Source organism: Chlorocebus sabaeus, chromosome 2 (assembly GCF_047675955.1).
Source record: "Chlorocebus sabaeus isolate Y175 chromosome 2, mChlSab1.0.hap1, whole genome shotgun sequence".
Classification (NCBI taxonomy): Eukaryota; Metazoa; Chordata; class Mammalia; order Primates; family Cercopithecidae; genus Chlorocebus; species Chlorocebus sabaeus.
This window is the reverse complement of record NC_132905.1, coordinates 15,510,487-15,537,869: the sequence shown is the minus strand read 5'-3', so window position 1 is coordinate 15,537,869 and position 27,383 is coordinate 15,510,487. Positions and strand designations below refer to the sequence as shown.

The 27,383-nt window shown below is 51.9% G+C and overlaps 1 protein-coding gene across 3 annotated transcripts in view; it reads right to left on the bottom strand.

The window, feature by feature from the left end:
- Window positions 1-27,383, bottom strand: part of PREX1 (phosphatidylinositol-3,4,5-trisphosphate dependent Rac exchange factor 1) — a 203,288-nt gene that overhangs the window by 30,626 nt on the left and 145,279 nt on the right. For all 3 annotated transcript variants that reach the window (XM_008014635.3, XM_008014628.3, XM_073006013.1), the window contains 9 exons: window positions 26,761-26,861; window positions 25,242-25,345; window positions 24,951-25,000; window positions 21,646-21,721; window positions 11,673-11,745; window positions 6,111-6,253; window positions 4,351-4,443; window positions 3,263-3,411; window positions 1,511-1,596 (listed from right to left, as the gene is read on the bottom strand). In XM_008014635.3, coding sequence (XP_008012826.3) covers window positions 1,511-1,596; window positions 3,263-3,411; window positions 4,351-4,443; window positions 6,111-6,253; window positions 11,673-11,745; window positions 21,646-21,721; window positions 24,951-25,000; window positions 25,242-25,345; window positions 26,761-26,861 — 875 coding nt within the window. The remainder of the gene's footprint in view (window positions 1-1,510; window positions 1,597-3,262; window positions 3,412-4,350; window positions 4,444-6,110; window positions 6,254-11,672; window positions 11,746-21,645; window positions 21,722-24,950; window positions 25,001-25,241; window positions 25,346-26,760; window positions 26,862-27,383) is intronic.

Below are 27,383 nucleotides of genomic sequence, written 5' to 3'. Positions count from 1 at the left end.
TTAAAGTCCTGCAGCCGCCTTGTGCTACTGAGCCAGGATCGGCCCCCTTTGGCAGACAGGGTGACGGGCTCAGAGAGGCAAAGCCATGCTCTCTTGGTCAAATGACCAGAAGCCAGGATTCAAACTAGGCCTACTGCACTCCAAGGGCAAGGTTTTTCAGCTATTCCACAATCCCCAAACCGTAGGTCTTGAACCCAGGGTTTTTTCTAGTTCATGTGAAAGGTCTGGAAGTGCGAACAAATGCCAAGCTTTGCCCAGACATGGGGCAATACCAGGCCCGAATGGTGTGGTGGTGCCAAGTACAGCCCCTGGGGACTCGCGTGGCTTCAAACCCTGGCTCTGCCACAGACCGACCCTGGAACCTTCAGCAACTACCTTCACTCTCTGGAGCTCGGCTTCCTCATCTGTGAAATGGGAATGCTCATAACCCCTACTCGGAGGGTCCTGGGGAGATCCGATGAGTTAAAACATGCAGCGTGGAGCATCATGCCTGGCACTCAGTGAGTGCTCAAGAAATAGCACCTGTTTTATTCTTTTCACCTTCTTCGCCTATGAACACTTATTCCTACCTATTATCACTCTCTCTGCAGATGTTTTGAAGCAGGATTTCTCACCAAGGCACTGCTGACATTTTGGGTGAGATAATTCTGTGTGATTCTCCGGGGCTGTCCTGTGCACTGCAGCATAGTTAGCAGGATCCCTGGTCTACCCACTAACTGCCAGGAACACCCCCTCCCAGTTATGACAAACGAAAATGTCTCCAGACAGGGCCGAAGTCCTCTGGAGAGGAGGCGAAGTTGCCCCAAGGTGAGAATCACTGCTTTAAGGACAAAATGAAAACCTACTTTAAAATATTATCAAATTCTCAGTAGCCTTCTGTCATGGTATGCATTTTCTTAATGAATACCTAGTAAACGCACAACTATGACCACACAAGCGAAAAATGTATGTTTAAACTTTAAAAAGGGAGGCACTTAGATGCAGAAAAGTTTGGGGGCCCAGTATCATAGACCTACTTGCTTCCATCTCCAAGACATAGTGACACCTTTAATAGCACACAAGGAATAGGCAATGCAGAAAGCAGAGGTCTTGAACTGGTGGCCTTTTGGCTGGATCTGGCCACAAAAGTATTGAGGCAGAGCCGCCAGATTTGCATTTCTGGCTTCTCTTAGAAAATCAGGTCTGGGGAGAGTGGGCTCCCATTCCAGTCCGGCAATAAGGAGCTCCAGTTGAAGAGCCACTGCTCCTTCCACAGTGAACATGTATTTTTCACCTTGCCATAGTCCCTACCACTCCCCACTGTCTTCCACTGGGATCGCTACCCACCTGTAGCCCACCTGACCCCAAGAGGCATTTGTGTTTGCAAGTCTTGGCATCAAGCAAAGAAAATAAGTGCTGATGGTACATTGTCTGGTAGAAGCCTAGAGTTCAGAAGGCTCTGAACTCCTGCCACACAGACAGACCGACCATCTCCTGTACCTTTCCCCTCCCTCCCTAGGCTCCCACTCACCTCTCCCCACAGCATAGACGTACGGCGGGGCAGCTCCATGAATCTGGAAGCACAGTGTGTCCGGCTGGTCAGGGATTTTGATGATCCTGCACCAGGTAGAAGAGGCAGGGAAAAAGGCCATGAGGAAAACCAGCATCGCTCCCAATAACCCTGGGGCCGACCCAGAGACTTTCTGCCTTGGAAACACTGGGAAAATTCAGCCCAAAATAGTAGTAGCAACACAGGCTTTCCAGCTCCCAAATATGGAGAGAAATGTCTATCAGGCAGATTGACCAGGATCCTTGATTAAGCACAACCCACTGGCCTGCCCTTGGAGCTTCTGTCCTCGCACAGCAATTCCAGACCACCCTCCCACACCTTCTCTGTCGTTCTCCTGTCCTAAGGCCCTTGGAGGTGGGACCACTACTCCAGCCAATCAATAGCTAAAGATTCGCAGGTGGGAGGGTGTGAAATGACCTGGTGGTACATCTCGGTGCCGACCTTAGAAAAACACCTACACAAGTCCCCTAGGAAGGCAGGACTGGGCCATTCTGTGGATCAATCCCCAAAGCAGAGAGGCAGCACCTACCAGGGAGGGCAGTGGGTGTCACTGCTCCTGGAGTATCAGTGCCCTGCCCACATCCCCATCTAGGGCATGTCTCCAACCCTGTGCTGCACAATTGTCCCTCCCATTCCCCCCTGCAGATAAAGCCGAGCTGGGAGCCTGCTCTCAAACCCAGGTGTTTCCACGGCTTTAAGCAGACACAGTCCACCTTCGTGCTTTCTGCCACTTCCACATACCAACCCATCTATCAACCACATTTTCCCTAAGTCAGCTTGCCTTTTCACTCAAAAAATTGTATTTAAAACTTTCCATGCCTCCTGACAAGAGAAGATCTGTCTTAAATAAAAGGCAGAAGTGAAAAACCAGATGCATAATTTTTCAAAGAGAAAATGCTTTGCTTCCTGGTACCTACCCCTAGCATGGCTCTGCTCCTCCTGCCCCTGCTGGTGCACTCTGCTGAGCCACCGCCTCCTCAGCTCCCCTCAGTGCCACCTTTGCCCCTGACAATCTGAGCTCCACTTGCAGCCACAGGACTTCAATCAGAAGCTTCCAGTGACTCCCCATGGGTCCTTGCCAGGAGCCTCCAGGGCCTGGACCCCATTGCCCCACAGATCTCACTGCCCAGCCCTCCCTCTCACTCACTGCTCCAGCCCCATCAGTTTCCTTCTGCTCCTCCAGTGTGCCAGACACAGTCCCACTTCAGGGCCTCTGCCCTGGCTGCTTCCCCTGCCTGGAGCCCTGTTCATCCAGAAATCCCCTTGGCTCCCCTATGATCTGCTTCGGGTCTTCACCTCAACTCGCAGTGATGTCTCCCTGATGAACATCCCTCTGCACACTCTGGCCCCGTTCCCGGGTTTATAGAAACTTATCTGCACCACGCTCACCAGCACAGGCTCAGCGTGTGTCTTATTTCTCTATCTGCACATCGTCTGTCTCCTGTTCCCTCCCGCAACTAGATCTGAGATCTATGAATGGCAGGAACTACATGCATCCCCACATGGCTGGATTCCCAGGGCCCAAACTGCCACCAGCACAGAGTGGCACTCTATAAACATCTGCCGAATGAATGAAGGTTCAGCTTGTGTCATGTACCTCCAGCAATGGGTCCCAGCCATGGGGTACCAGGACAGTTCATGCCACCCCGAGCCCTCGGCCACCACTCAGCCTGAGAGGCAGGGCTGCTGGACACCCTGCCCCAGGATACTCACTCTTTGGCCTTGGTGGCCACCAGGAGGCGCAGAGGGCGGCGGGAGCAGAAGGACTGGTTGAGGATGGACTCCACCTCCGAAAAGGGCCGCAGGAACACCAGGTCCTCATTGATGGAGTAGATCTTCCTCCCCACCTGCAGGCCGGCCATCTGGGCAGGGGTGGCAGGGGACAGACGTGCACACTGGTCACTAAGCTCCTTCCCTCTTCACCGAGGAAGCTCAAATGTGTTCAGCAGAAAGGCGCTGGCCCAAGGGATCCGGCAGGACTGGGTGACTGTGTGCTGTCTGTGGTAAGCAGTTGAGGGGCACAAGGGACCTGGTTCTGCCTCACGAGCCACAAAGGGAAGCTCATGGGAGGGCAGCTGGGAAAGGTGTTCCTCCTGAGGGGAAACTCTGCTGGGGCCTGACCCTGTTTTGTGGGGACACGAGTCACACCAGGGTGGCCACCTTGTGTCTGTGAGGGCCTGGCCAAGAAAGATGAAGACATGCTAACCTGAACCAAGATTCACAACCACCTCCTTCCAACCGCTGACATCACTGGCAAGGTCAGCTCAGCCGCTCCAGCCATGGGTATGTGGCTACTTGCAGCCCAAAGCATTCCTAATTGCCACAGAGGCAAGCTGGGCTCCAGCCAGCATGGCAGGTGCATCTCCTCCACCCACCTCCACACGCCCCAGGAGAAGTTGGAAGGCCCCAGGGCTGAATCCTCGGTCAGCCACACCCTCACCCTCCTAACCTATCCTCCTCTAGGCTTTGCATCGGACAGCAATGAGCTTATCTTATTCAAGCCTCTGTGACTTGTTGCAGAAAACTGAGAAACCTGCTTTTTTGCTGTACCTCCCCACAGAATCCAGCAGAGGGCAGTGGTGGAACACACCAGGGCCCTGGGCCTCCGCACTCACTCCCAGCTCCTGCAGCCACTGCAGACAGTAGGTAATAGACTCAGTTTATCCATGTGGACAGTAAGAGAATAGGAGCCAGCGATCATTCTAGAATCTCCTGGGCTTGGCTGCCTCAAGGACAGTGAAGACAGACACTCCGCCCTGCCACCTGCACACGTTCCCTGCCAGCACCCCCGAGGGTCTCACCTCGGCCAGTGAGCCTCTCTGGACGGTCTTCACCACCACAGCTTTGTTCTTCTCCTCGATGTCGAAGCCATAGTCCTCCTCCTGGGGCAGGATCTGGGGGCCCAGGACAAAAGGAACCCGGTTGGGGAGTGAGGCGGGCCTGCAGCCAGCCCCACCATGGCGCCCACAGGACCATGACCTCATCCCAGGTCTAGTAGGGAAGCAGCTGGATCCAGGCCGGGCAAGACAGAGCAAAATGCAAACAGCACCTGGCACAGAGCTGGTGCTCACTCTGTGCCTGCCACTGGCTTAACGAATCACACAGATCCAAAGGTGTCCAGCCACCAAGAACGTGGAGTTAGGGAATTTAGGGAGCAGTGGTCCCACCCAACGGCAGGATGGCAGGCATGCTGGAAACAGGTCTGGGGGTTTCCCAGTGGGAGGGATACAGGGAAAGGCACTCATTCTGTCAACAGAGATTGACTGAGACGCTGCCCAACACACGGGCCAGGCAGTTCTCATGGGTGCTGGAGACACCATCTAGAACAAGACAAACAGGCCCAGCCCTGCTTAGTGGGGGAGGCAGATTATAAACGAATAAACAAAGAAACATAGGATGTGATGCAGGGAGTGTACACAGTTGGAATTAAAGCACTTAATGGGATAGGGCACGGCAAGCAGGCAGAGGAGGTGCTACCGGAGCTGAGGCCTGAAAGAAATGAAAAACAAAACTTCGTAAAGAGTGGAGGAACATGCTCTAGGCAGCAGGCACAACACATACAAAGGTCCTGAGGGAGGCCCCAAGGCACTGGAGAGTAAGAAAAGGGCCAGCCACAATGGCTCATGCTTGTAATCCCAGCACTTTGGGAGGCCAAGATAGGTTGATCACTTGATCCCAGGAGTTCAAGACTAGACTGGGCAAGATAGCAAAACCCTGTCTTTATAAAAAATACAAAAATTAGCTGGGTGTGGTGGCGCAGGCCTGTTGTCCTAGCTACTGGGGAGGTGGAGGAGAGGAGAGAGGAGAGAGGGGAGGGGAGAGAGGGGAATGGAGGGGAGGGGAGGGGAGGGGAGAAAGAAAGGGAAGGAAGGGAGGGAGGGAGGAAGGGAGGGAGGGAGGGAGGGAGGGAGGAAGGGCACAAGAGAGACAGAGAGAAAGAAGAAAAGAAAAGAGAAAAGAAGAGAAAGGAAGGAAGCAGGAAGGGAGGGAAAGAGGAAAAAGGGAAGGGGAGGGGAGGGGAGTGAGAGGTTGAATTTTATCCTAAGTGTGACAGGAAGCACTGGGGGACTTTACAGTGAGAGGAATGAAATCAGAGGGAACAGCAGTCCCTGCAGTACTACGGGATAGAAGTTAATGGAGCCATCTTCATATGAGTCAGGCTTCAGCTCCAATCCTGGCAGTGGCCAGAGACCTAACTTCTCTAAGCGTCTGTCTTGACTGCCTGCCGCAGACCACGTGTTAAGATGGGGGCTGCTGTGGGGTATGCGGGATGAGTTGCTTCAGGAGGCCAACCTCCCTATACAATGTACGGGGAGGGGACAGGAGAGGCAAGGGAACAGGAAGGGAGACCTGAAAGCCCAATCTCTTTTGTTAGGAGGGTAGTCTCAGCCAGTGATGCAGCCTGGCCTCTTTGCAGAGTTGCCCCCTAACACCTAGAATCCACCTATTCTGGTACTCCAAACTGAGCCCCCTTCTCTGTGCATAGCCAGAAGGTCGCCCAGCTCCCATGCCTGCAGGGGGCTCTGGCAAGGAAGGGACAGCAGCTCAGCTGTGCTCCTACCAGCAGGCGCTTGGCCAGAATGTTCTCCACCAGCTTGAAGTCATTGCGAAGCTGTTTGTTCTTGCTGCTGGTCCCCTCCATCTCCTCGTCAGCATGGAAGCGGAAGTACTGGGACTCATCCCTGAACTCGCTCTTCTCCAGCACTGCAGATCCACAGATGTGCACTCAGTGGTCAGATTCACATGGGAAAGTTTCAGCCATGTTTGCCAACTGGCAGGCACAGGCTGGAACTAGGCCATGGACACGTTTGGTTTGGCAAACACTATTCTATTAAAATGGAATCAAATGCCAACACTAACATATTAGGATATTTCACAAAGTGATCTGGCTTTCTGACTTCTCTTGAAAAGTCTGAACTTGCCTCACCTGCTATAAAAAGATATTAATATGTTACAAAGCCATAGTAACAAACACAGTGTGGAACTGCAGTAGAAACAGATCAATAACCAGTGGAAGGGAATAGAAATCACATGAGAGGACTAAGTGTTTGCAGGAACTTAGTCTGTAATGATGATACATGATCACAGTGTATTCTGCAGATGATGCATGGAAAACTGACTTGCCCAGGGGGAGGAAATTGAATCCCTACCTCACACCATATACAACAATAAACTCCTAATGGATTAAAGACCTACGTATGAACAGTAAAACTAAAGCTAACAAAACTAAAAATAGGATGACATCTTTGTCCTAGAAAAGAAAAGGAGTCTGTGTATAAGACCCTCTTGTACTAGACTAAAATTAAGGACCTCCATTCGATAACAACTCCATAGGTAGATGGCAGATGTGAAGATAACTATAGTGTCCAAAACCAATAGGAATAAATACCTAGAACATATAAAACCTCTAACAAATCAACCAGAAAAAGCTCAGAAGCTCACAGATAAATGGGCAAAGGATATGAACAGTCAGTTAACATAAGCAAACTCCAATGAGCAGCAATTTGTGAAAAGGCACTCAGACCTCTCAGAATGAAAAGATGCTGAGACACTTTAGACCAAAAGTTGGCTCAGTCCCCGCAGGCCAAATCTGCTCCTACTACCTGGTCTTATGAATAAAGTTTTATTGGCTCACAGCTACAACGATTTGTATTTGTACTTATATTATCTGTGACTGCTTTTGAGCCACAAGGACAAAGCTGAATACTGTGACAGAAGCTGTATGGCCCACAAAGCCTAAATTGTTACTAAGTGGCCCTTTACATACAAAAATATACTGACCCTGACCAGGCACGGTGGCACCGCCTGTAATCCCAGCACTTTGAGAGGCCAAGGCAGGCAGATTACCAAGGTCGGGAGTCTGAGACCAGCCTGACCAACATGGAGAAACCCTGTCTCTACTAAAAATACAAAATTAGCTGGGCATGGTGACATATGCCTGTAATCCCAGCTACTTGGGAGGCTGAGGCAGGAGAACTGCTTGAACCCAGGAGGTGGAGGTTGCAGTGAGCTGAGATCACACCATTGCACTCCAGCATGGGCAACAAGAGTGAAACTCCATCTCAAAAAATATATACATATATATATTATATATGTATAATATATAGCATGTATATAATATATATAATATATATATTATGTGTACACACACACACACACACACACACACACACACACACACACCCCTTTCTAGGATAAGCCAGGAAAATGAATAAAAATAACCAGTATCAACCAATTGGTGATCTGATCTCTGTAACTTACAACTTAACTAGGCACCTCCCAGCGCCAGGCACACTGGGGAGGCATGCTAAGTTCATCCACTCCTTGGACAAGGAAAGAATTGCTGTGCCCCTTTCACAGATGGGGAGACCAAGACTCAGGACCCTAGGTCACAGAGCCAGCAGGCAGTAGGCAGCAGAAGGGCCCTCATCGAGCCTCCTTCCTCTCCCCACACTGCCCAGCCAGGCCTGTTAGATGAGGCAGGGTTGAGTATAAACAGTGCACAAAGGTGGAAATCAAGGCTCGGAGAGGTAAAGGCAGCTGTCGGAGACCAGTGGGTGCCTGAAACAAGGGAAACCAGCTGCCTTAGCCATGAGACATCCCCCTTGTCCCTGAAGACAGAGGCTTTTTCTGGATGTGGTGACTCAGTGGAAAGCAGCCGGGGGCGTTTCTTTCTCCTTAGTTCTCCGGGACATTTCACCTGGAACTCTACCTGTTTGTGAGCCCCTTTCTCAGGCCACTCCTGTTACCTTTTTAAGAAAACAGACACACAAATTGCCACTTTCCCCAGAGCTGGGGAGCCAGGCCCCAGGGGACCGCTGGCTTCGACTCCGCTATAAACATTAAGTTAGAAGATTCCAGGAGTGGGAGGAAGAATTGCAATGTTGCATATTGACCAAAATATTTGTGGAAAACAGCGTGGAATCCCTCAAGTCTACGAGCTCAGCCAAGCGAGCTACCGACCTCAATACCTTTCCCTCGAGGCTGCTGGTCTGGCTTTATAGGATACTCTCAGATCTGGGTTCAAATCCCTGCTCAGCCCCTTCCTGTCTTCATGCCCTTTAGCCTCTCTGAGCCTCAGTTTCCTCGTCTACAAGAATAATAACAGGACCAACATGCTGGGGTGGCTGTGGAGATTAAATAGCAAGCCTCAGTTTCCCCATATGTGCCTAAAGCAAGAGGGCCGGACCCCACGCCAGCCCTAAGGTGGGAATACCTTACGGTCTGTGGGCTCAGTTCGGCCCCAGTTCGAGGTGCCTCAAAAGGTGCCACAGAGGCCCCTCCCTGTCGCCCATCCTGCACCTCACCCTGTATTTTGCTGAAGGCACAACCCTGGAATTGGCCCTTTCCTATTTTAGCCTATTTTTGAGTTCGTGGCAGGGAACAGAGGAGCAGGGTCACGCCCTGCAATTTCTCTCCCTCAGAGGCCTTGAGGACATCAGGATTGCCTGGGAGTCACCACCCAGCAGAATGTCCACAGCCAGCAGCCTTCCCGGAATAGCAGCTGGGGAGGACCCCTAATTACCCTCACCCACAAATGAGAGGTTGTGCCCAGCTGACTGGAGGGAGGCTCGGGGCTGTCAGAGGGCCCCGAGGGAAACAGAGCGGCTTCTGGGAATGAAGGACTTTGGTGAGATGAGGTAGATGTGTGAAAATGCCCTCAGCCGTCCACACTGGCCCTGCCCTGCCCACCTCAGCTGGGGAAACTGGAAGCTAAAGAGTGAGTCCTATTCCCACAGAACACTGGGCATGCTGAGTGCAGTGGAGGGGAATGCAAGGCCTCCAATGGAAAACTGGAGAAACTGAGACCCAGAGAGACACATGGGCCTATTGGGAGTCAGTTGAGTCAGGGACCTGCTGGCCACAAGGCAGGGGATAGACCCAAAGGCCTCTCAGCTCTCCAGCACGTGGCTCACTCTGCCAAGGGAACTGTAAATCTAGCAGGCCGACCAGGGCTCAAAAAACTATGGCCCGGCTGGGTGTGGTGGCCCATGCCTGTAATCATAGCTACTCAGGAGGCTGAGGCAGGAGAATCACTTGAACCCAGGAGACAGAGGTTGCGGTGAGCCGAGATCACGCCATTGCACTCCAGCCTGGGTGACAAAAGCGAGAGATTTTGAGACTTTGTCTCAAAAAACAAACTATGGCTCACCACCAGCTTTTCTAAATAAAGTTTTATTGGCACAGAACCATGCCCATTTGTTACATACCGTCTGTAGCTGCTTTTGTGCTTACAGTTAAGCAGCTGTGACAGAGTTTGTAGATCTCTGAGTTAGAACTAAAAAAGCCAACATCAGAAAGGAGAAATGGCCAAAAGGCCTTCCTGTGGCTCAGGGTTTTCTGAATCTGACCACTTCTAACCCCTTGCAACCACCAGGTCCCAGCCATATCCTCCTTCTCCTGGACTATCATGACCACCTCCTCGCTGGCATCCCTGTTTCCTTCCCCTGCACATACCACGCGTGCGCGCGCGCGCGCGCGCGTGCGCACACACACACACACACACACACACACACACACGGGACTGTTATCTGTCCTGGTCATCACTCTGCTCCCAGAGCCTGGCACGGTGCCTGGAACACCAAAGATACCACACATGATGTCAGAATGAACAAAGACAGAAAGGAGGGATAGGATTCGCCTAACAGGGAGAGAACAGCCCCTTAAAAAAAAGAGAATCCGGCCGGGCGTGGTGGCTTACGCCTGTAATCCCAGCACTTTGGGAGGCCGAGGCGGGCAGATCACGAGGTCAGGAGATCGAGACCATCCTGGCTAACACGGTGAAACCCCATCTCTACTAAAAAAATACAGAAAATTAGCCAGGCGTGGTAGAGGGCGCCTGTAGTCCCAGCTACTTGGGAGGCTGAGGCAGAAGAATGGCACGAACCCAGGAGGCAGAGCTTGCAGTGAGCCGAGATCGCACCACTGCACTCCAGCCCGGGAGACAGAGCGAGACTCCGTCTAAAAAAAAAAAGACGGAGAGAGAGAATCCGAGCTAGGAGCAGAGTGATGACGGGGAGGAGCTATTTTAGCCAGGGTTGTGGGGAGGCCCTCACCGGGGAGGAGTTGACTGAGCAGAAACACTGAGTCACCTGCAGGGATGAGGCAGGCAGGACACCCTGGCAAGAGAAACTGCAAGTGCAAAGGCTCTGAGGAATGTTCTAGAAACAAAAAAAATGGCACCTTGGTAAAGGTTTACCTGTCCTGCTGAAAGGACAAGAGACTCAGGGCTCCCCCAGGGCCCTCAAGGGGAGATGCTACATAGCACAGTAGTTGAGTGTGTAGCCTGTAAAGCCAGATGACCTGGGTTCTAATCCCGGCTCCAGATAGCCTGAATTCTAATCCTGGCTCCAGACAGCTTTGCTTCTAATCCTGGCTTCTACTTGCCATGTAACCTTGAGAAACTTTCTTAACTATCTGAGCTTCTATCCCCTCATCTATAAAATGGGGAGGATGTTAATACCCGTATCAAAGGGTTGCTGTAAGTATTAAACTAATAAATATACGTGAAGTGTCTAGAAAGAGCCCAGGCACACAGAACACTAACTTTTGTTGTAATTTAAACCAGTGTCCATGGAGCCACTTCATCCTCCTTCTTGCCACCTTCCTGCTTCAGGAACATCTCAGAACCCACTCCACAATACCTGCCTCTCTCCCAGTGGAAAGAAAGGCCACTTATCTGAGGGAGGAGGCTGGGGAAAGAGGCAGACATCCCAGGAAGGGCTTCCTGCCTCTCGCATTCACAACCCACCTGCCCACTGTCCCACAGGGGCACAGCTCCTCCTTCCCCATGGAGGCCTTCGGGCCAGGCCTGCCTCATCTGGCCTCGCTGTCTACCCTAGAAGGCCACATCCCACCCAGGAAGAAGGGCACAGGAAATCCATGGATTGGACTTCAAATCTAGCCCATGTCCTTCCAGCCATTTTGGTCCCCAGTGGACACCAGAAACCATTTCTCAATCGCTTCAGAACGAGAAGGGGAGGGAAGTGGGATTCGTGAGCCACCCCAAACCCCCGGGGGTCTAGAGAGCCATAGACCTGGCTTCAGTCCTCCCGTACTCCCCAAAACCATCAGCTCCAGGGAACAAGGTCCCAGGGGCTGGGCTGCAGGTGGGGGCGGTTACCGTGGTGCATGAAGCCATTGTTGCACAGACCCACGCCGAGTGCCACTGCCTCCTCCCGAGTCTGGCAGTCTCCCTGGAATGGAACAAGAAGGGGTGGGTGTTAGGTGGGCAGCATCCGAGAGGCCATGCACGGCCAGCGAGAAGCCCACGACCACCCAAGAAAGTAGGCTCCATGAGGGCCAGGGTTTGTCTGTTTTGTTTACTGCAGTAACCCCAAAACATGTTTGTGATTATTATTTTTTTTATTATTATTATTATTGAGACAGAGTCTCGCTCTGTCGCCCAGGCTGGAGTGCAGTGGTGCAATCTGGGCTCACTGGAAGCCCCGCCTCCCGGGTTCACGCCATTCTCCTGCCTCAGCCTCCCGAGTAGCTGGGACTACAGGCGCCCGCCACCACGCCTGGCTAATTTTTTGTATTTTTTAGTAGGGATGGGGTTTCACGTGTTAGCCAGAATGGTTTTGATCTCCTGACCTCATGATCCGCCCGCCTTGGCCTCCCAAAGTGCTGGGATTACAGGCATGAGTCACCACATCCGGCCCCGTTTGTGATTATTAACTCCAAACAAGACTATTTTATTGTACTGTGATCAACACCGCAAAGAAAACACGGAGATTTTAAGTGGCAGACAATGTTGGTTGCCTAGCAACACCTTTCCCATTCCTCCCTGAGAAGGGGAGGCCCTCATCCATCTCCAGCCTCCCTTGCAGCTACAGGTGGTCAATGAGCTATAAGCAGAAATCACTGGTGGGATGCTCTGACAAAACTCCTTGTCCCTGGCCCTTTCTTTCTCTTCCTCCTGCCTGGAACAAAGATGTGATGGCTGGAATTCTTGCAGTCACTTTAGACTACAAGGTACCCTGGTGGCTGGAAACTCACTAAGGAAGGCAGAGCAGAAAGACACAGATTAGAGTGTGGTCCCCAAAGATATCAGGAGACACTCTGGCAGCAAAAACCATCCACCTCTGGACTTCTCTCATGCCACAGAAACACAAACCCTAATTAGGCTCAGCCTCCATAATTGCGTCTCTAATACTAGAAATCAAGTTCAATTGCTAACTGACCAAGCACCAGTTAATAAGACAACTGGGGAAGCCTACCAGGGGCTTCTGAAAAACACCTTCCCCCACTCTCCAGGTAAAAGGGAAAAGCAGCACCACCCCTCCCTGCCTGGGATAAAGTCGTATGAGGAAGTGATGCTGGGGGCTGCAGTGGCTCCCTGATAAGCAAGATAGTGACACTGCTGAGATGCTGAGGATGGTGGGGTGAAGAACGGAAGGTTCTTCTGTCTGCTACTGAGCCCATACACCAGCCCTGGAACCACCTAGCTCCATGCTTCCTGATAGATGGCATCTGTGTAAGCCACTGTTCAGTTGGGTTTGTTAACCTGGCAAATGAAAATATTCCAAACTGATTCAATCTGAACCAAGGTGATGACTCATCTCGGGACTTCCCCAAGGAAGTGACATCCAACCTGAAACAGGAAGAATGAACAGGCACGGCCCATGTGCTGGACCCTGTGGGTTTGGCCTTTGGGGCCAACTCTCCCAGGTGGGATATCATCTTGGTGGGGCAGTCGATCAAGGTTTGTGGCCCTCCTAGGTCAGGCTGAGGCCAACGGGATGCTCCCTGCCCCAGGAACATGACAATTCAGTGGAGGACCCCAAGGACAAGGAACAGCAGCGCTGATTGTCCCCCGCAGTGGTGTGCTGGACAGAGCCCCCATGTGCTAGCTTCTCAGCATTTCCGGGTGCCAGTTCTTCCTAAGGCCTCCTAGGCCTGCCCTGACTTTGTGAGTGCCCCACCCTCCTTCAGTGAGTCATCTTTTTTATTCCCCCATCAATTAGCCAGGGCCTGTTTCTGTTGCTTGCAAACCAAATACTCTCAACACATCCAGTGTGTGCATGTGCACGTGTGTGACACGTGTGTGTGACACATGTGTTGTGCGTGTGCACACGCATGTGCAGGTGGGAGGGATTGTCAAGCAGAGGAAACAGCAGGGGCAAAGGTCTGGAAATGGGCAGAAGCTTGGAGCGCAGAAAAACCAGAAGGCAGCATGGTCGGCCCGGGGAGGACAAGCTGAGTCAGGCCCATAAGGGCCAGGAGCCGGCACTGCTGTGTCCCCGCTCGATCCTAAGTGCTGGGAACGGGGCAGACCTAGAGTCCCTGCTCAGTAGCTGTCTGCTGATTGAACAAAGGAGTGGTCAGCAGGGGCCAGATCGTGTAGGAGCTCGCAGCCAGGTCAATGAGCTTCAACTCCAAAGAGACAGCCACAGGCACCACCTCTTCTCACTGAAACGCCTCCCAGAATGAGGAGTCCTGAGAGGCCCTGCCTGTCCCCTCCTGTCCACAGCCAGAGGGGATTTTCCAACCAGAGAAGACAGGGGTGCTATTCAGAGGCAGCAGGACTCGGCCCTGGGCAGAAGGCCTGGGGCAGAGCCTCTGGCCTTGGCATTTCACCACACTGCCTGCCCTGGCTGACTCCATTAAGACACATTTCTCCCACAGGACCCCAAGCCAGTGGTTCAGAACCCTGCCAGGGGAGGTGGCTATGACAGGCCATATCCAGAGCAGCCGCCCCACCGCTGTGAGGGGCCGGCCCCGGGGGCGGGGGGAGGTGGGTGGTGGGGGAGCAGAGAGGCAGGCCTAGCTCCGCAGATGGGAGGCCAGGCAGGCAGCTGGAGCCACCTGGCCTTCTGAGGCGCTCACAGTCCCAGCCTCCCCACAGGGTCCTGGAGTTCCTAGAGCAAGGCCAGTAGGGACTCTCAGGTCAACAGAGATACAGAAGGCCTGGAAGTGCCACCTGAACAGGAAGCCCTGCCACCTCCCTACAGCCCTCTCGGAAGGATGCAATTTCTCCCCTCCTCAGAGGAAGCCGCCGTACACAAGACCCCTGCAACCTCCCCCGCCATGCCTCCCTGCCTTGACACCCCCACCTGCCCACCCGCCCCCAGGTGCCCCCTGCACACCTCAAGGCCTTTGCACTCATCCTTTCCTGCACACCTGGAATGCCCTATCCCGGCTTTGCAGGTCTCAGGGCCGTGCCACTTCCTCAGAGAGTCCCATTCTTAACTACCCGAAAGTAGCGCCCAAATCTTCCTCCACCCGTCCTCTCAATAAACGTTCACCGGTCACACGCACTCAGGCAAGACATCTGTGCCACCCTGTCGCAGTCTGAAATTACCTCACCCATGTATCCATTTTGCTTAAGGTCTGTTGTCCACCGGGTGTAAGCTCCATGCGGGCAGGGACGCTGCCTGCCATGTTCACATCATCATCCCACATCAAAACCCAAAGTCTAGCACTTGGTGGGGCATAAAAAGTGGAAGCAAGGGAAGAAAAGGGATTGATGGGAGAAGGGAGGAGGGACAGAAAGAAGGGAGAAGAGAGGACCTAGTTTGGAAACGGATTCTGAACTCACCTCCCCGTCTCGGCCTCTGCCTCTCTAAAGTGGCGGGGAGAGGGTCTCCATCCCACCGAGTTCTCGTGAGGATTGAGTGAGACGCTCTGTGCAAGACCCTCGGCCCAAAGCCTGGCACACAGGCAGCATTTGATAAATGTCAGCTGTTCCTGATTAGTTATTTTTTCACTAGAGAGAACCACTGAGGAATGAAGATGGAGGAGGCAAAGTGGGGCGGAGAGACAGAGTAATGGGGGAGACAGGTGTGAGTTACACAGGACCCCAGACAGCCTCTTTACCCATGAATTCCAAGACCCCATAAAGATGCCCGCCCAAGGATGCCTCTCACTGACCTACCATGTGCAAGGCGCTGCGAGATTTCACTCAGACTGTACGGTTGACCTGGAGACAATCACTCTTATTAACTCCACTCGACAGAGGAGGAAACAGAGGCACAGACAGACTTGGCAGTTGCTCAAGCTTACCCAGTAACAGTGGAGGCCGCTCAGAGCTGGACACTCCCCACCACCATGCCATGGAGAGGGGAACCGAGGCTGACAGGGGAGGTTAGTTGTCTAGGGTTGCAGCCAAGTTTCCTGTTCCCATTTCTCCTGCGTCTCTTCTCCCAGTACCTCAAGCTGCCAGCCTGACCCCCGCCTCTCCTACCCTGACCCCTCTCTGCCGCTGCCCCTGCTGAGAACCCTGCTGCCATCAGTACCTGCCATCTGCCTGGTCGTAGAAGTCCACATGGTGGGCATTCCAGGCGCATTTCTGCAGAGCCAGCATGGAAGCTTGCAAACCTGTGCCCGCCCCACACCTGGCTCCTTGGCCTGGCCTCTGCTCTCTTCCACTCTGATCCCCTGCCCTGCAGGTGACAGTCACAGCCTGGGGCATCCTGGAGCCCAAGTGACACAGACCCAGAAATCACCCAGTGGAGAGGTGAAGAGAGCCAACTCCAGAGCTGGCTTCCCCCGGTTCAAAGCCCCGCTCTGCCCTGGCCATGTCCTTGGGCAATCCCTCAGGCTCTCTGAGCTTCCTTTCCTCATCCATATTTTTATTTCATTCTCAGATTTGCCCTTGATTCTCCCAGGCCTCTGACACCCCTGAGAGGTGGTCTCTGCTCAGACTCAATCAGCGATCATTAATACAGAGTGTTATGACTGTTACTGACTATGAAGGCATCAGGACAACCCCTGCCACACACATACACACAGAGGATCCTGATGGCTGTGTGCCCTGGGGCAAGTTCCATAACCCAAGCCTCAGTTTCCTCATCAGTAAAATGGGAACAACTGCATTTGTCTCAAGTTGTTCTGAGGATTAAATAAGATAATGCACCAAGCCAACCCGGAGCTGATAAGAGAGTACAAGTTGTTTCTCCAAGGGCCAATGCCCACCTCATCTTCAGAGTTTAAAGAACTCTGATTGTCTGAATAATGCCTAGCAAGCCCCCTCCTGAAGTCACAAGAAATGAATCCTGAGGAACTCTAAGCCACTATCAGCAATCCCGGTTCTCTTCCCCAAGGGCTGGTTAAGGGGTGTATGTCAGAGCCATCTGGCCAATGAGATCTAAGGAAAAGACCATGCAGGGGAAGGGAGGACTGTAGGAAGTTTCCTCCCCAACACACAGAGAGAATAAATGTTCTCCAACAGGACAGCCTTTGGACATAGTTCTGTGCAGATGTGATGTCTGGAGCCATGGCTGCCACCTGTGACTGTGAGGCAACTCACGAGAAAATACAAGGATAGCAGAAGAAAAAGGCAGGAGATGCCTGGGTACAGATAGCATTGTTGAGCTCTAGGACCATGAACTCCAGACAATGAATTATGTGAGAGAAGAATATCTTATTAATAAGTCAGATTTCCCGTTATGTGCAGCTGAACGCATGTGTAACTGATTCAGCAGGGATTCAATCAACATTTTATTTTAAGAGGTAGAAAAACCTAGAGTTAGAAATGAAGACGTGCCCAAAGCAAAAATACCCTCCTGCCATACACAATTATGTGTTCTTCCTACTTTCCTGCTAAGGTACAAGGTGGGGGGTGCCTCCTGAAGTCAAGACAGGCTGTCACCATGCTCCAAGGTCACATCCTTGTCACAGATCTCTCCCGCACAGAGAGACCCATGCGGGCACACCCTCCTCCCCTTTCCCTGACCCAAGCCGAAGGTCAGCTGCCTTTCCAACCATCTCCTGAAAGTCATCCTCCTGCGTGGGCTCCCAGTTACCCATCCTGTGTCCCCACACCAGGCCAAGCCACAGACAGGCTGCTGAAGTGGATGGACACATTCCATGGTCGGCTACAGCCTTTGATCCACATCCTCTCTCTGCCTCCCCTAGCAACAAGATGCGGGTGCCTGGGGTTGGGGGGTTCAGGACAGAGTGACAGTGAGACAGGCTACTCCAAGGGGCCTTTGGCCAAGCCCACAACTCCTCAGCCAGCACAGGCCACGAGAAAGCCCCCCGCATGCCCAGCACCAGCCGCCAACACTGGAAGTGGCTTTTACTGGTTCCTCCTCTAGTCTCTAAATGCGGGAGTGTTCCAGGGTGAAGGCCTGAGCCTCTTGCATACCTGCCTCTTTCCCAGCCTCCCAGGTCAGTCAACGGCAGCTCAAGCCAAAGGCTTTGGAGTCATTCTCCGCTCCTTTCTGTCTCTCACCTCCAACGCCCTACTCACCCATGAACAACCCATTAGGTCCACCTTCAAAACATCCAGAATCTGATCACTTCTCCCGCCACCCCCATCATCCTGTTCTCAGCCAGCATCCTCCCCTGCCTGAAATTCTAGCGTTGCCTCCTCCTGCCCTCCCTGCTGCCAGCCTCATCCCTAAAGTCCCCACACAGAGCCAGGGGGTCTGTATGAACCGAAGCTACATGCACTGCTCCTGTGCTCAGAGCCCTGCAGGGGTCCGGGCCCTTCCAGGGGTGGACACGGCCTGGCATGGTCTGCCCACGTGGCTTCCTCACCACTCCTCTCCCTTCTCACTCCATCCAGTCATCCTGGCCTTCTCTCTGCTCCCCAGACGTACCCAGTTCGCTCTGCCTCAGAGCTTCTGAGCTGCTGCTCCCCAGATGTGGCCCGGGCTCGCTCCTCACCTCCCTTAGCCCTCTGCTCAAATGTCCCCGCTCAGTACGGCCGTCCCTGACCTTCTGTGTAAACTGCATCATCCTGCCCATGTAAGGGGGCGATCCCCTGCCCCCGCTCCCACACTGTCCCCTCCACCACACTGCACCTAGCACCAGCGGGCATGTGATGTATTCCACTTCTCATTTATTAAGTGTCTCTCCTATCCTCACGAGAATGTAAGATCTGGGAGAACACTCGCTTTTGTCTGTCCTGTTCCCTGCTGTGTCTCTAGAACCAAAAACAGCCCCTAATACATGGCAGGTGCTCAAAAATAATTAAAAAAAAAAAAGAAAAAGTTAACTAATGAGCTTTCTTGTCTAATTTCCCTACACTCTCTTCTAACCTGTTCCAAATGTCACCCAAAAGCTGACAAGGAGCGGACTCTGCAGTGGGGGCCGCCTGAGGTCTGGGTGTGTGTATAAAGCCCACCCTCTTCCCCGCCCATCCGCTGGAAATCCCCACGGCATGTCTCGTGCCCAAGGAGAAAGTCATTTTCCCCACACACTCTTGCCCATCTTCCCATCTCCACAAACAGTATTTCCATCGGCCTACTGCACCCAAATCCCAGGACTCATCCTTGATTCCCAGCCATTCCCATAGCAGTGCAGCCCGTCTCTTCCATCTCCAAATACCTCTCAGACCCAACGTCCTGTTGTCTCTGTGAGCCCACCCACCCTGAATTAGGCACGGGATTCACCCCAGGAGCAAAGCCTCCCCTGTGCTTTGACACCAACAGGCAGCTCTGGGCACCGAAGGAGCTTGAGAAATAAGAGGCCTCAGAGACATCCACAGCAGTGAGAAGTGGGCAGCTCTGAAAGCCCTGAAACCTAGGCTCCTCTGGGCTCTGACCGAAGCACCTTAACCATGAAACTCCCACGTGGCACCCCTGTCACCTGTCTGCAGCACATTCAGAAGGCGGGACTCTGTGCAGGTCGCCAACCCCCCCCCCCACCTCTGTTTGTTTCCTGGTCTTATTGGTCTGGTGGCCCCCAAATCCTTGCACAATTTCTTTAGTCTTCTATATTGCATGTAATCGTGGGCCACCTTGAATCTTTTGTGAAAGAGATGAAGAATCATAGCAATAGTTACGTTTATTGAGCAATTACTCTGTGTCAGGCACCATTCTAAGCACTTACACAATTATCTCATCGAAACCTCAAAACAATCTAAAGGGGAAGATACTGGTTTTAGCTTCATTCTACAACTGAGGCCCGGAGAGGCTGAGCAACTTGTCCAAGGTCACTGAGCTAGGAAGTAGCAGGGCTAGGACTTGAACCCACATCTGTCTGGCTATAAAAGCACGAGCTCTGGGCTGACTGCATGTGATTCTCAGGAGGGCTGGGGAGTGCAGTACAATGCTTAGCAGCTCCGTGCTTCACAGACACGCAAACTGGAATTCAAATCCAGATATTTCAAGACCTCTCAGGACATAGGGTACCGTATCATAGCAAACATATTAAAATGCACCCATATTTCACATTTGATATACTCTTTGGGCTAGGCAACTTATTTTCAAGGATGTTTCTCAACTTTCTTTTGAAGTTATTTGGTGCCGAAAAACATTCACTTTAAAAATTGGCTGTGATTTATCAGACATATCGGGAATTTGTGCAACATGAGAAAATCCAGTCAGCAAATTGTTTTCGAATGAAGTTTTTATGAACGCTTAATTTAACAACTGAGGCCAACATAAAGTTGCACTCTGTAGATGTTTAAACATTTACCCATTTTTATTTCACAGGTTTCTTCTCATCTTTGGGGAGCCAATGTGTTCTTTTTACAGACCACGAATGGACATTCTTGAGGACTCCTTGAAAAATTCACAGAACCAAGGCAGAGTGGGTGAGTTCCAGCTTTGCCACTATGAAGCTGTGCACCCCTGGACCAGGCACTCTGCCTCTCTGGGCCCAGTTCCCCATCTGCAAGTAGGTTAGAGGACCCAATAGGATAATGCACAATGCCTGCTGGGGCTTTATCCAGGTAAGCATCCATGATCCTGAGCAATAAAGGAGAAGAGACCCACAACAGGCCTGTGTGCGGCACCTGAATGGAGCAAACACCTTCGGGATATTGCACCAAAATTGGCGTATAGATTTTCTAAGCTTCTCGTCAGCCCTTACCCACTGGGAACTTTTTTGAAAGGAATAACCTGGCCAACTCCAAACAGAGGCTCCAGTTTGGTACCAGGATAAAACCATCTTGGCCTAGTTTGCCCAAGACCATCCCAGTTTTAAAACTGAAAGAAAGCCCTAGCGTGGAAGCAACGCCTGGGTCTACTGAGGGATTAATGGATAAACAAAATGTGGTACAGACATACTGCTACGGTTTGAACGTTTTTGGTCCCTTCCAAAATTCATGTTGAAACGTGCTCCCCAATGCAACAGTATTGAGAGGTATGGCCATGAGGAGGGGACTGAGTCAGGAGGGCATTAGGCATCCCTTAGAAATGGGTGTGAGGCAGGGAGTCTGCCCCTCCCATCCCTTTCCCCACGGGAGGACACAGTAGCAAGGGAGCATCTTGGAAGCAGACGGCAGCCTTTGACAGACGCCAAACCTGCTGGCACCTTGGTCTGGAACTCCCAACCTCCCGAACTGTGAGAAGTAAGTTTCTGTTCTTTATAAATTACCCAGTCTCAGGTATTTTGTTACAGCAGCACAAATGGACTAACATACAATCAATGGAATATTATTCCACCTGAAAAAGGAAGGAGATTCCAACATACGCTACAACGTGGATGAGCCTTTAGGATGAATGCTAAGTAAAATGAGCCAGGCACGAAAGGACAAATACTGTGCAATTCCACTGATATGAGGTAACCAGAGTAGTCAAGTTCATAGAGACAGAAAGTAGAATGGTACGCATCAGGACTGGAGGAGGGGGGGTAGGGAGTTGAATGGGAACAGAACTTCAGTGTGGGAAGATTAAAAGAGCTCCGTGGATGGGTGGTGGTGACGCTTGTACAACGTTATCAATGAATTTAATGCCAATGAACTATCCACTTAAAAATGATCAAGATGGCCGGGCGCAGTGGCTCATGCCTGTAATCACAGCACTTTAGGAGACCGAGGCGGGCAGATCACGAGGTCGGAAGTTCCAGACCAGCCTGGCCAACATGGTGAAACCCCGTCTCTACTAAAAATACAAAAATTAGCTGAGTGTGGTGGCGTGCGCCTGTAATATCAGCTACTTGGGAGACTGAGGCAGGAGAATTGCTTGAACCTGGGAGGCGGAGGTTGTAGTGAGCTAAGACTGCACTACTGCACTCCAGCCTGGGTGCCAGAGCAAGACTGTCTCAAGAAAAAAAAAAAGATCAAGATGGTAAATTTTATGTTCTGTGCAGTTTGCCACAATTAAAAGCAGTAATAGAAAATTTTTAAACAAAACAAAAAGCCCCACACTGACAGACAAAGCAGAACACTGGTCACACACCCCTGAGGAGGCCCTCACCTGAGCCAGCAGCCAGTCCACCAGCTTGCTCCCGGGAAGCACCGACTTGTAGGTCTTCAGGTGGTAATCACGGTCTCTGTGGAGAAGGTGAGCGCACAGTGAGCAGGGCAGGGCGGGGAGGACAGAGGTGGGGGTGGTCCTGACTTCCCTGCTGGACGTGCCCACGAATCAAGGATCTCCAGATTCTCTAGGCACTGGGCAGGGGTCCAAGTCTCAGCCCAGACTTCACACGTCACTTGCAGTGTGACCGAGGGCAGGGCTGTTCCAAACCAGGCCTCCTTCCACCTACAGAGTGGGAGGCAGGAGGCAGTAGCTGCAGGGCTCCGGAAACCTTCTATCTCTAGCCCAGGTAATCTCAGCTGGGGGTGATTTTGCCCTCAGGGTATGTCTGGAGACATTTTTGGCTGTCATGACCTAGAGGGGCTGGGGCAGGGGTGCTGCTGGCATCCCCTGTGTGTGTAGAAGCCGGGGATGCTGCTGAAGATCCTACAAAGCCAGGACAGCCCCCAAGAGAGACTTATCCTGGTTAAGATACCACTGGCGCTGAGGCTGGGGAGCCATGTTGACTCTCACAGAGTGGCAGGGGAGACCCTCCATTCTTTCTTTTCCTTTTTTCCTTTTGTTCTGTGGTTGGCATTGATGTGTTTAAACCAAACCGACATGGAAAGCCCCTGCAAGGGGCTGCTGTGGTCTATCAGGGCCGAGCAGTGCAGACGCCTGTGAGTTTCACCGTTCTTTCCTGAGGTAACTGCCCTGGCCTGTGACAGCATCTGAATCCCTGCCGAGCCTGGGTCCCATGGATTCCGCTAACCTTGCAGCCAAACTGCAACAACTTCTCAGCCTCTGAAGCTGACAAAAATGAGCTTCTGTAGTCAGTCCATGTCAAGGCTGATAAAGTCTTGTTGGAGGATTTCTCTTAGGCTTTAGGACTTGGGGGGATTCGGACAGGCCCCACGTGCAGTTGGTGGGTGTCTGCTACCTTCCCCAGCCGCTCCCTTATTTGAGGCTGGCAGAGGAGCCCTGCCTGCCTCCTGGGGCTTGCATAAGAGCAGCAGCAGAGGAACCCGGGAGGGCTGAGGCAGGATGGCAGATGAAAGTGGTTCCCAGGGCCTGACCTCCCATGGGGCCAGCAAATGCCAGGAAATGGTCCTTCCTCTCCACTCTTCTGAGAGGTGATAAGAGCTATCAGGTCAGAGGGACAGAAAAATCTGCAGCTGGGATAAGAATCAGGTCACCCTCTCTCCCTTCATCCACAACTGTGAGCTTTGTGGTAAAGAGAATAACCAATCACTGGTGTTCATTATACAATGCCAGGAGCCATTCAAAGCACCTTCCGTGAATTTAATCCTCACAACAACCCAATAGGTGAGAGCTATTCTTATGTCCACTTAACAGATGCAGAAACAGAAGCAAAAGAAGTTAATCATCTTTCAACATTCACTGACAAGCTTTTACTGAGTCCCTAGGCCTCCACTCTCCAATAGGTAGCCATTTTAATTTAAATTTCAATCAATTAGGCCAGGCACAGGGGCTCATACCTGTAATCCCAGCACTCTGGGAGGCTGAGGCAGGCAGATCACTTGAGATCAGGAGTTCGAGACCAGCCTGGACAACATGGTAAAACCCCCATCTCTACTAACAATAAGGAAATTACCCAGGCATGGTGGTGCACGCCTGTAATTCCAGCTACTTGGGAGGCTGAGGTAGGAGAATCGCTTGAATTCAGGAGGCATAGTTTGCAGTGAGCCAAGATCATGCCACTGCACCCCAGCCTGGACAACAGAGCAAGACTCCATTTCAAAAAATATATATATACATATATATAAATATATGTGTATATTTAAATATATGTATATATAAATATAAATATAAAAATATATATATATATATATATATAAAGGTCAGGTGCAGTGGTTCACGCCTGTAATTCCAGCACTTTGGGAGGCCAAGGCAGATGGATGACTTCAAGTCAGGAGTTCGAGACTAGCCTGGTCAACATGGCAAAACCCCATCTCTACTAAAAATACAAAAATTAGCCAGGCCTGGTGGCAGGCACCTGTAATCCCAGCCACTCAGGCAGCTGAGGCATGAGAATTGCTTGAACCCGGGAGGTGGGGGTTGCAGTGAGCCAAGATTGCACCACTGCACTCCAACTTGGGGGACAGAACAAGGCTCTGTCTCCAAAAAAAAAAATTAGCTAGGTATGGTGGTGCATGCCTGTAGTCCCAGCTACCTGGGAGGCTCAGGTGGGAGGACTGAGCCCGGAGGTTGAGGCTGCAGTGAGCTGTGATTGCACCACTGCATTCCAGCCTGGGGAGCAAGATCCTGTCAAAAAAAAAAAAAAAACAAGAAGAAGAAAGAAGAAAGAAAAAAGAAGAAGAAGAAGGAGGAGGAGGAGGAGGAAGAAGAAGGAAGAAGAAGGAAGAAGAAAGAAGAAGAAAATTAAAGTGAAGAAAGGGAGCTGATATGGTTTGACTGTGTCCCCACCCAAATCTCATCTTGAATTGCAGCTCTCATAATTCCCACATATTGTGGGAGGGACCCAGTGGGAAACAACTGACTTGTGGGGGCAGGTCCCCTATACTGTTCCTGTGGTAGTAAGTCTCACAAGATCTGATGGTTTCATAAGAGGAAACCCTTTTCACTTGGCTGTCATTTTCCTTTTGCCTGCCATGGAAGACGTGCCTTTCACATACCTCCATGACTGAGAGGCCTCCCCAGCCACGTGGGACTGTGAATCCATTAAATCTCTTTTTCTTCATAAATTACCCAGTCTTGGGTATGTCTATCAGCAGCATGAAAACAGACTAACACAGAGGACATAAAGTACCAGGTTGGTGACACTTTATGAAGGTGGGCAGGGAAGACCCCTGTGATATGCAGGCATTTGAAGGAAGTGAGGGAACGAACATGAAGGTATGCAGAGGAAAAGCATCCTGAGCAGAGGGAACAGCAGGCACAAAGGCCCTGAGGTGGAGCCCATTATTATCCCCATTTCACAGAGGAAGCAGTTGAGGCACAGAGAGGTTAAGTAACTCTGCCCAAGGTCACACAGCTGCTAACTAGGAGGCAGGTTCAAGTTCAGTCTGTCTGGCTCCAGAACTGACACCCTGCATCACTACACTGCAGTGCTTCCCATAATTTAATTCACTTAATCCTAATGACAAACCTAAAGGATAGGTGCCATTGCAAGCCCCATTTAATGGAGAAGGAGACTGCGGTTCTGAGAGGTTAAGTTGCCGGCCCAAGGCCACACAGCTGTGAAGAGGTAGAGGTGAAAGTGGAGCTTGGAAAGAGTAACTTACTTGATCACCGGGGTGTAGAGGCTGTGAAGACGGCAGTAAAGCCTCACACCCTGAAAGAAAAAAGGGGAGGAATTCTGGGATCAGGCCACATCCTTCATGAGCCTCCAAATCCAGGCTGATGGGAGAGATGGCTTCCAGGACGGGGCAGGGCAGGGTGATGAGGGCAGGGGTGAGGTGGGGCCAGTGGAGGCGGCAAACAAGCCAAGGGGCACAGTCCTGCTCCGAGGCGAACTCGGGGTGGAGGTAAATGAGGCTAGCTGAGTCAGGGTCATGGGGGCGGAGGGCCCCTACCTTGGACATGATATCCTCCAGCTCACTTCGGGCCTTGTAGGTGCCATCGTCGTAGCGGAAACGATACATCACCTGTTCATTCTTGAACTGGTGCTTGTCGGAAACTGGAGACAGGAGGACGTGTGAGGCTGGGCACGCCCCCTCGGCCCCTCCCAGCCACGCCCACCAGTATCAGCCTTCACTGCTGGCCAGGCTTTATGCTGGGCACAGTTTCACCGAAACCCCACGAGGTGGGTGCTATGACTTCCCCATTTTGCACATGAGGATACCCCATCCTCCTGCTACGTGCAGGGCCCTGCTGAGACTCACAGCTTGGGATGGGGCATCTGCAGGGCTAAGGGACCCAGAAATGCCCCTGATCCAGCCTGCACTGGGACCCCTCTGGCTGAGCATGTCCTTGGATCTAGATCACCAATGGATGGGTGGGGACAAGCGTGCTGGGGCCTGAGACCACACTGCTGAGATTTACGGAGCCGTCTCTATCCCACAGTCATCCTTGATGCTTCAGATCCATTAGCAATGCCTATAAGGCCCTAACCCTCAAGATATCAATCACCTCACTCCTACACTGGTCCGAAACGCCTCCGCCTCCCACCTGGACTATCACAGCAGCCTCTCTGCTGGGCTCCCTGCTGTCACCCTTGGTCCCAACAGTCTCCACAGGGCAGCCAGAGGGATTCTGTTAACATGTTCATCCGAGCAGGACTTTCCTCTATGCAGAGGTCAGCAACAGCTTCACAGCTCACTCAGAGTAAAAGCCAAAGACCCTATGATTTTCTATAGGATCTGCTCTCGCCTCCTGGACTCTCCCATCAGTCCTGTGCCCTCTGACCTCGTCTCCTACCATGCCCCCTCCTCACTCTGAGGCAGCCACACTCCCTCCCTGCTATTCCCTGCACAACCCACTTAGACTCTGCCTGAGCACTTTGCACTGGCTGTTCCCTCTGCCTGGAACCATGCTGCCCACCTGGGTCGCTCCCTCACTGGTGGCTCAGGTCCTGGTTCCAATGTCACCTTCTCAGTGAGGCCTTCCCCATCTCCCCTATTCAAATGTGAACCCCAACACCACACTCTTTACCCTCCTTCCCTAGCACCTATCATGTTTTACTATCTTGCTTTGTAAAGATCTTATCGTCCCCTCCAACTACAAGGTCAGCTCCATGATGACAGGCACGTCCTCCTCCCATTCTGTGGTGTGAACAGTGCCTGCCACATTATAGGCACTCAATAAATATTTGCTGAATAACTAAAACTTAACCAAAAGGTTCTTGACATTTCTTGAAAGGACAGATAAAAGATTCTACTCCCCTGTCCCCAGCTTTTTGAGGTGTCCCTGATTTGCTGATGCCTAAGAGGCAATTTTACAAGGGCATCCACGTTCCTGTGGGCCACACTGTGCCCAGAAAACAAGGTGGCTGCACGAAAGGGTAGGAGCCGCCTAAGTTATTGGAAACGTGGCACAGTTGGGGTCTGACCTGTCCCTACCCCTTGGCCCAGCTGGGCCCAGTCCTCCACTCACCATGGTGGATGATGCCATTCTCCAACAGGGCTTGGCCCAAGTTGACTCCTTCTTCTGTCTTGCTGATTTCGCCAATTTCTAGGAGCCAGGCAACGAACTCACTGCCAGGAACACAGTATGTGGTTGAGAGGATTTCCCCAATGCTGGGATCACAGGGACAAGCACTAAGCTGGCCTGGCCACAACCACCCCTGGGAATGACAGCTAGACCTTCCCAAAGGGAAGCCGAGCTTAGAAGTCTATAGCCCTTGGGGAGTCTATAGCCCTGAGGCTTCATGCTTCTCTTATTACCAATAGCAGCGAGAAGTGTGACCAGATTCCAGGTCTGCCTCAAGCTCACTGGATGGATGGATGGATGGATGGATGGATGGATGGATGGATGGATGGGAGGGAGAGAGGCTGGGTAGGCAGGTTGGTGAATGAGTGACTAGATAGACAGATTACTGGATGGATGGATGGATGGATGGCCAGACAGACACCCAGCACATGGGCAGGTAGGTAAGTGGGTAAGTGGATGATTGAACAGACAGATGACTTGATATGGGGTGGATGAAGAAGAGAGTGAGTAGATGGGTGGATGGGTCAGGGATGGATCACTGATGGCTGGATGGGGTGGTGGCTGGA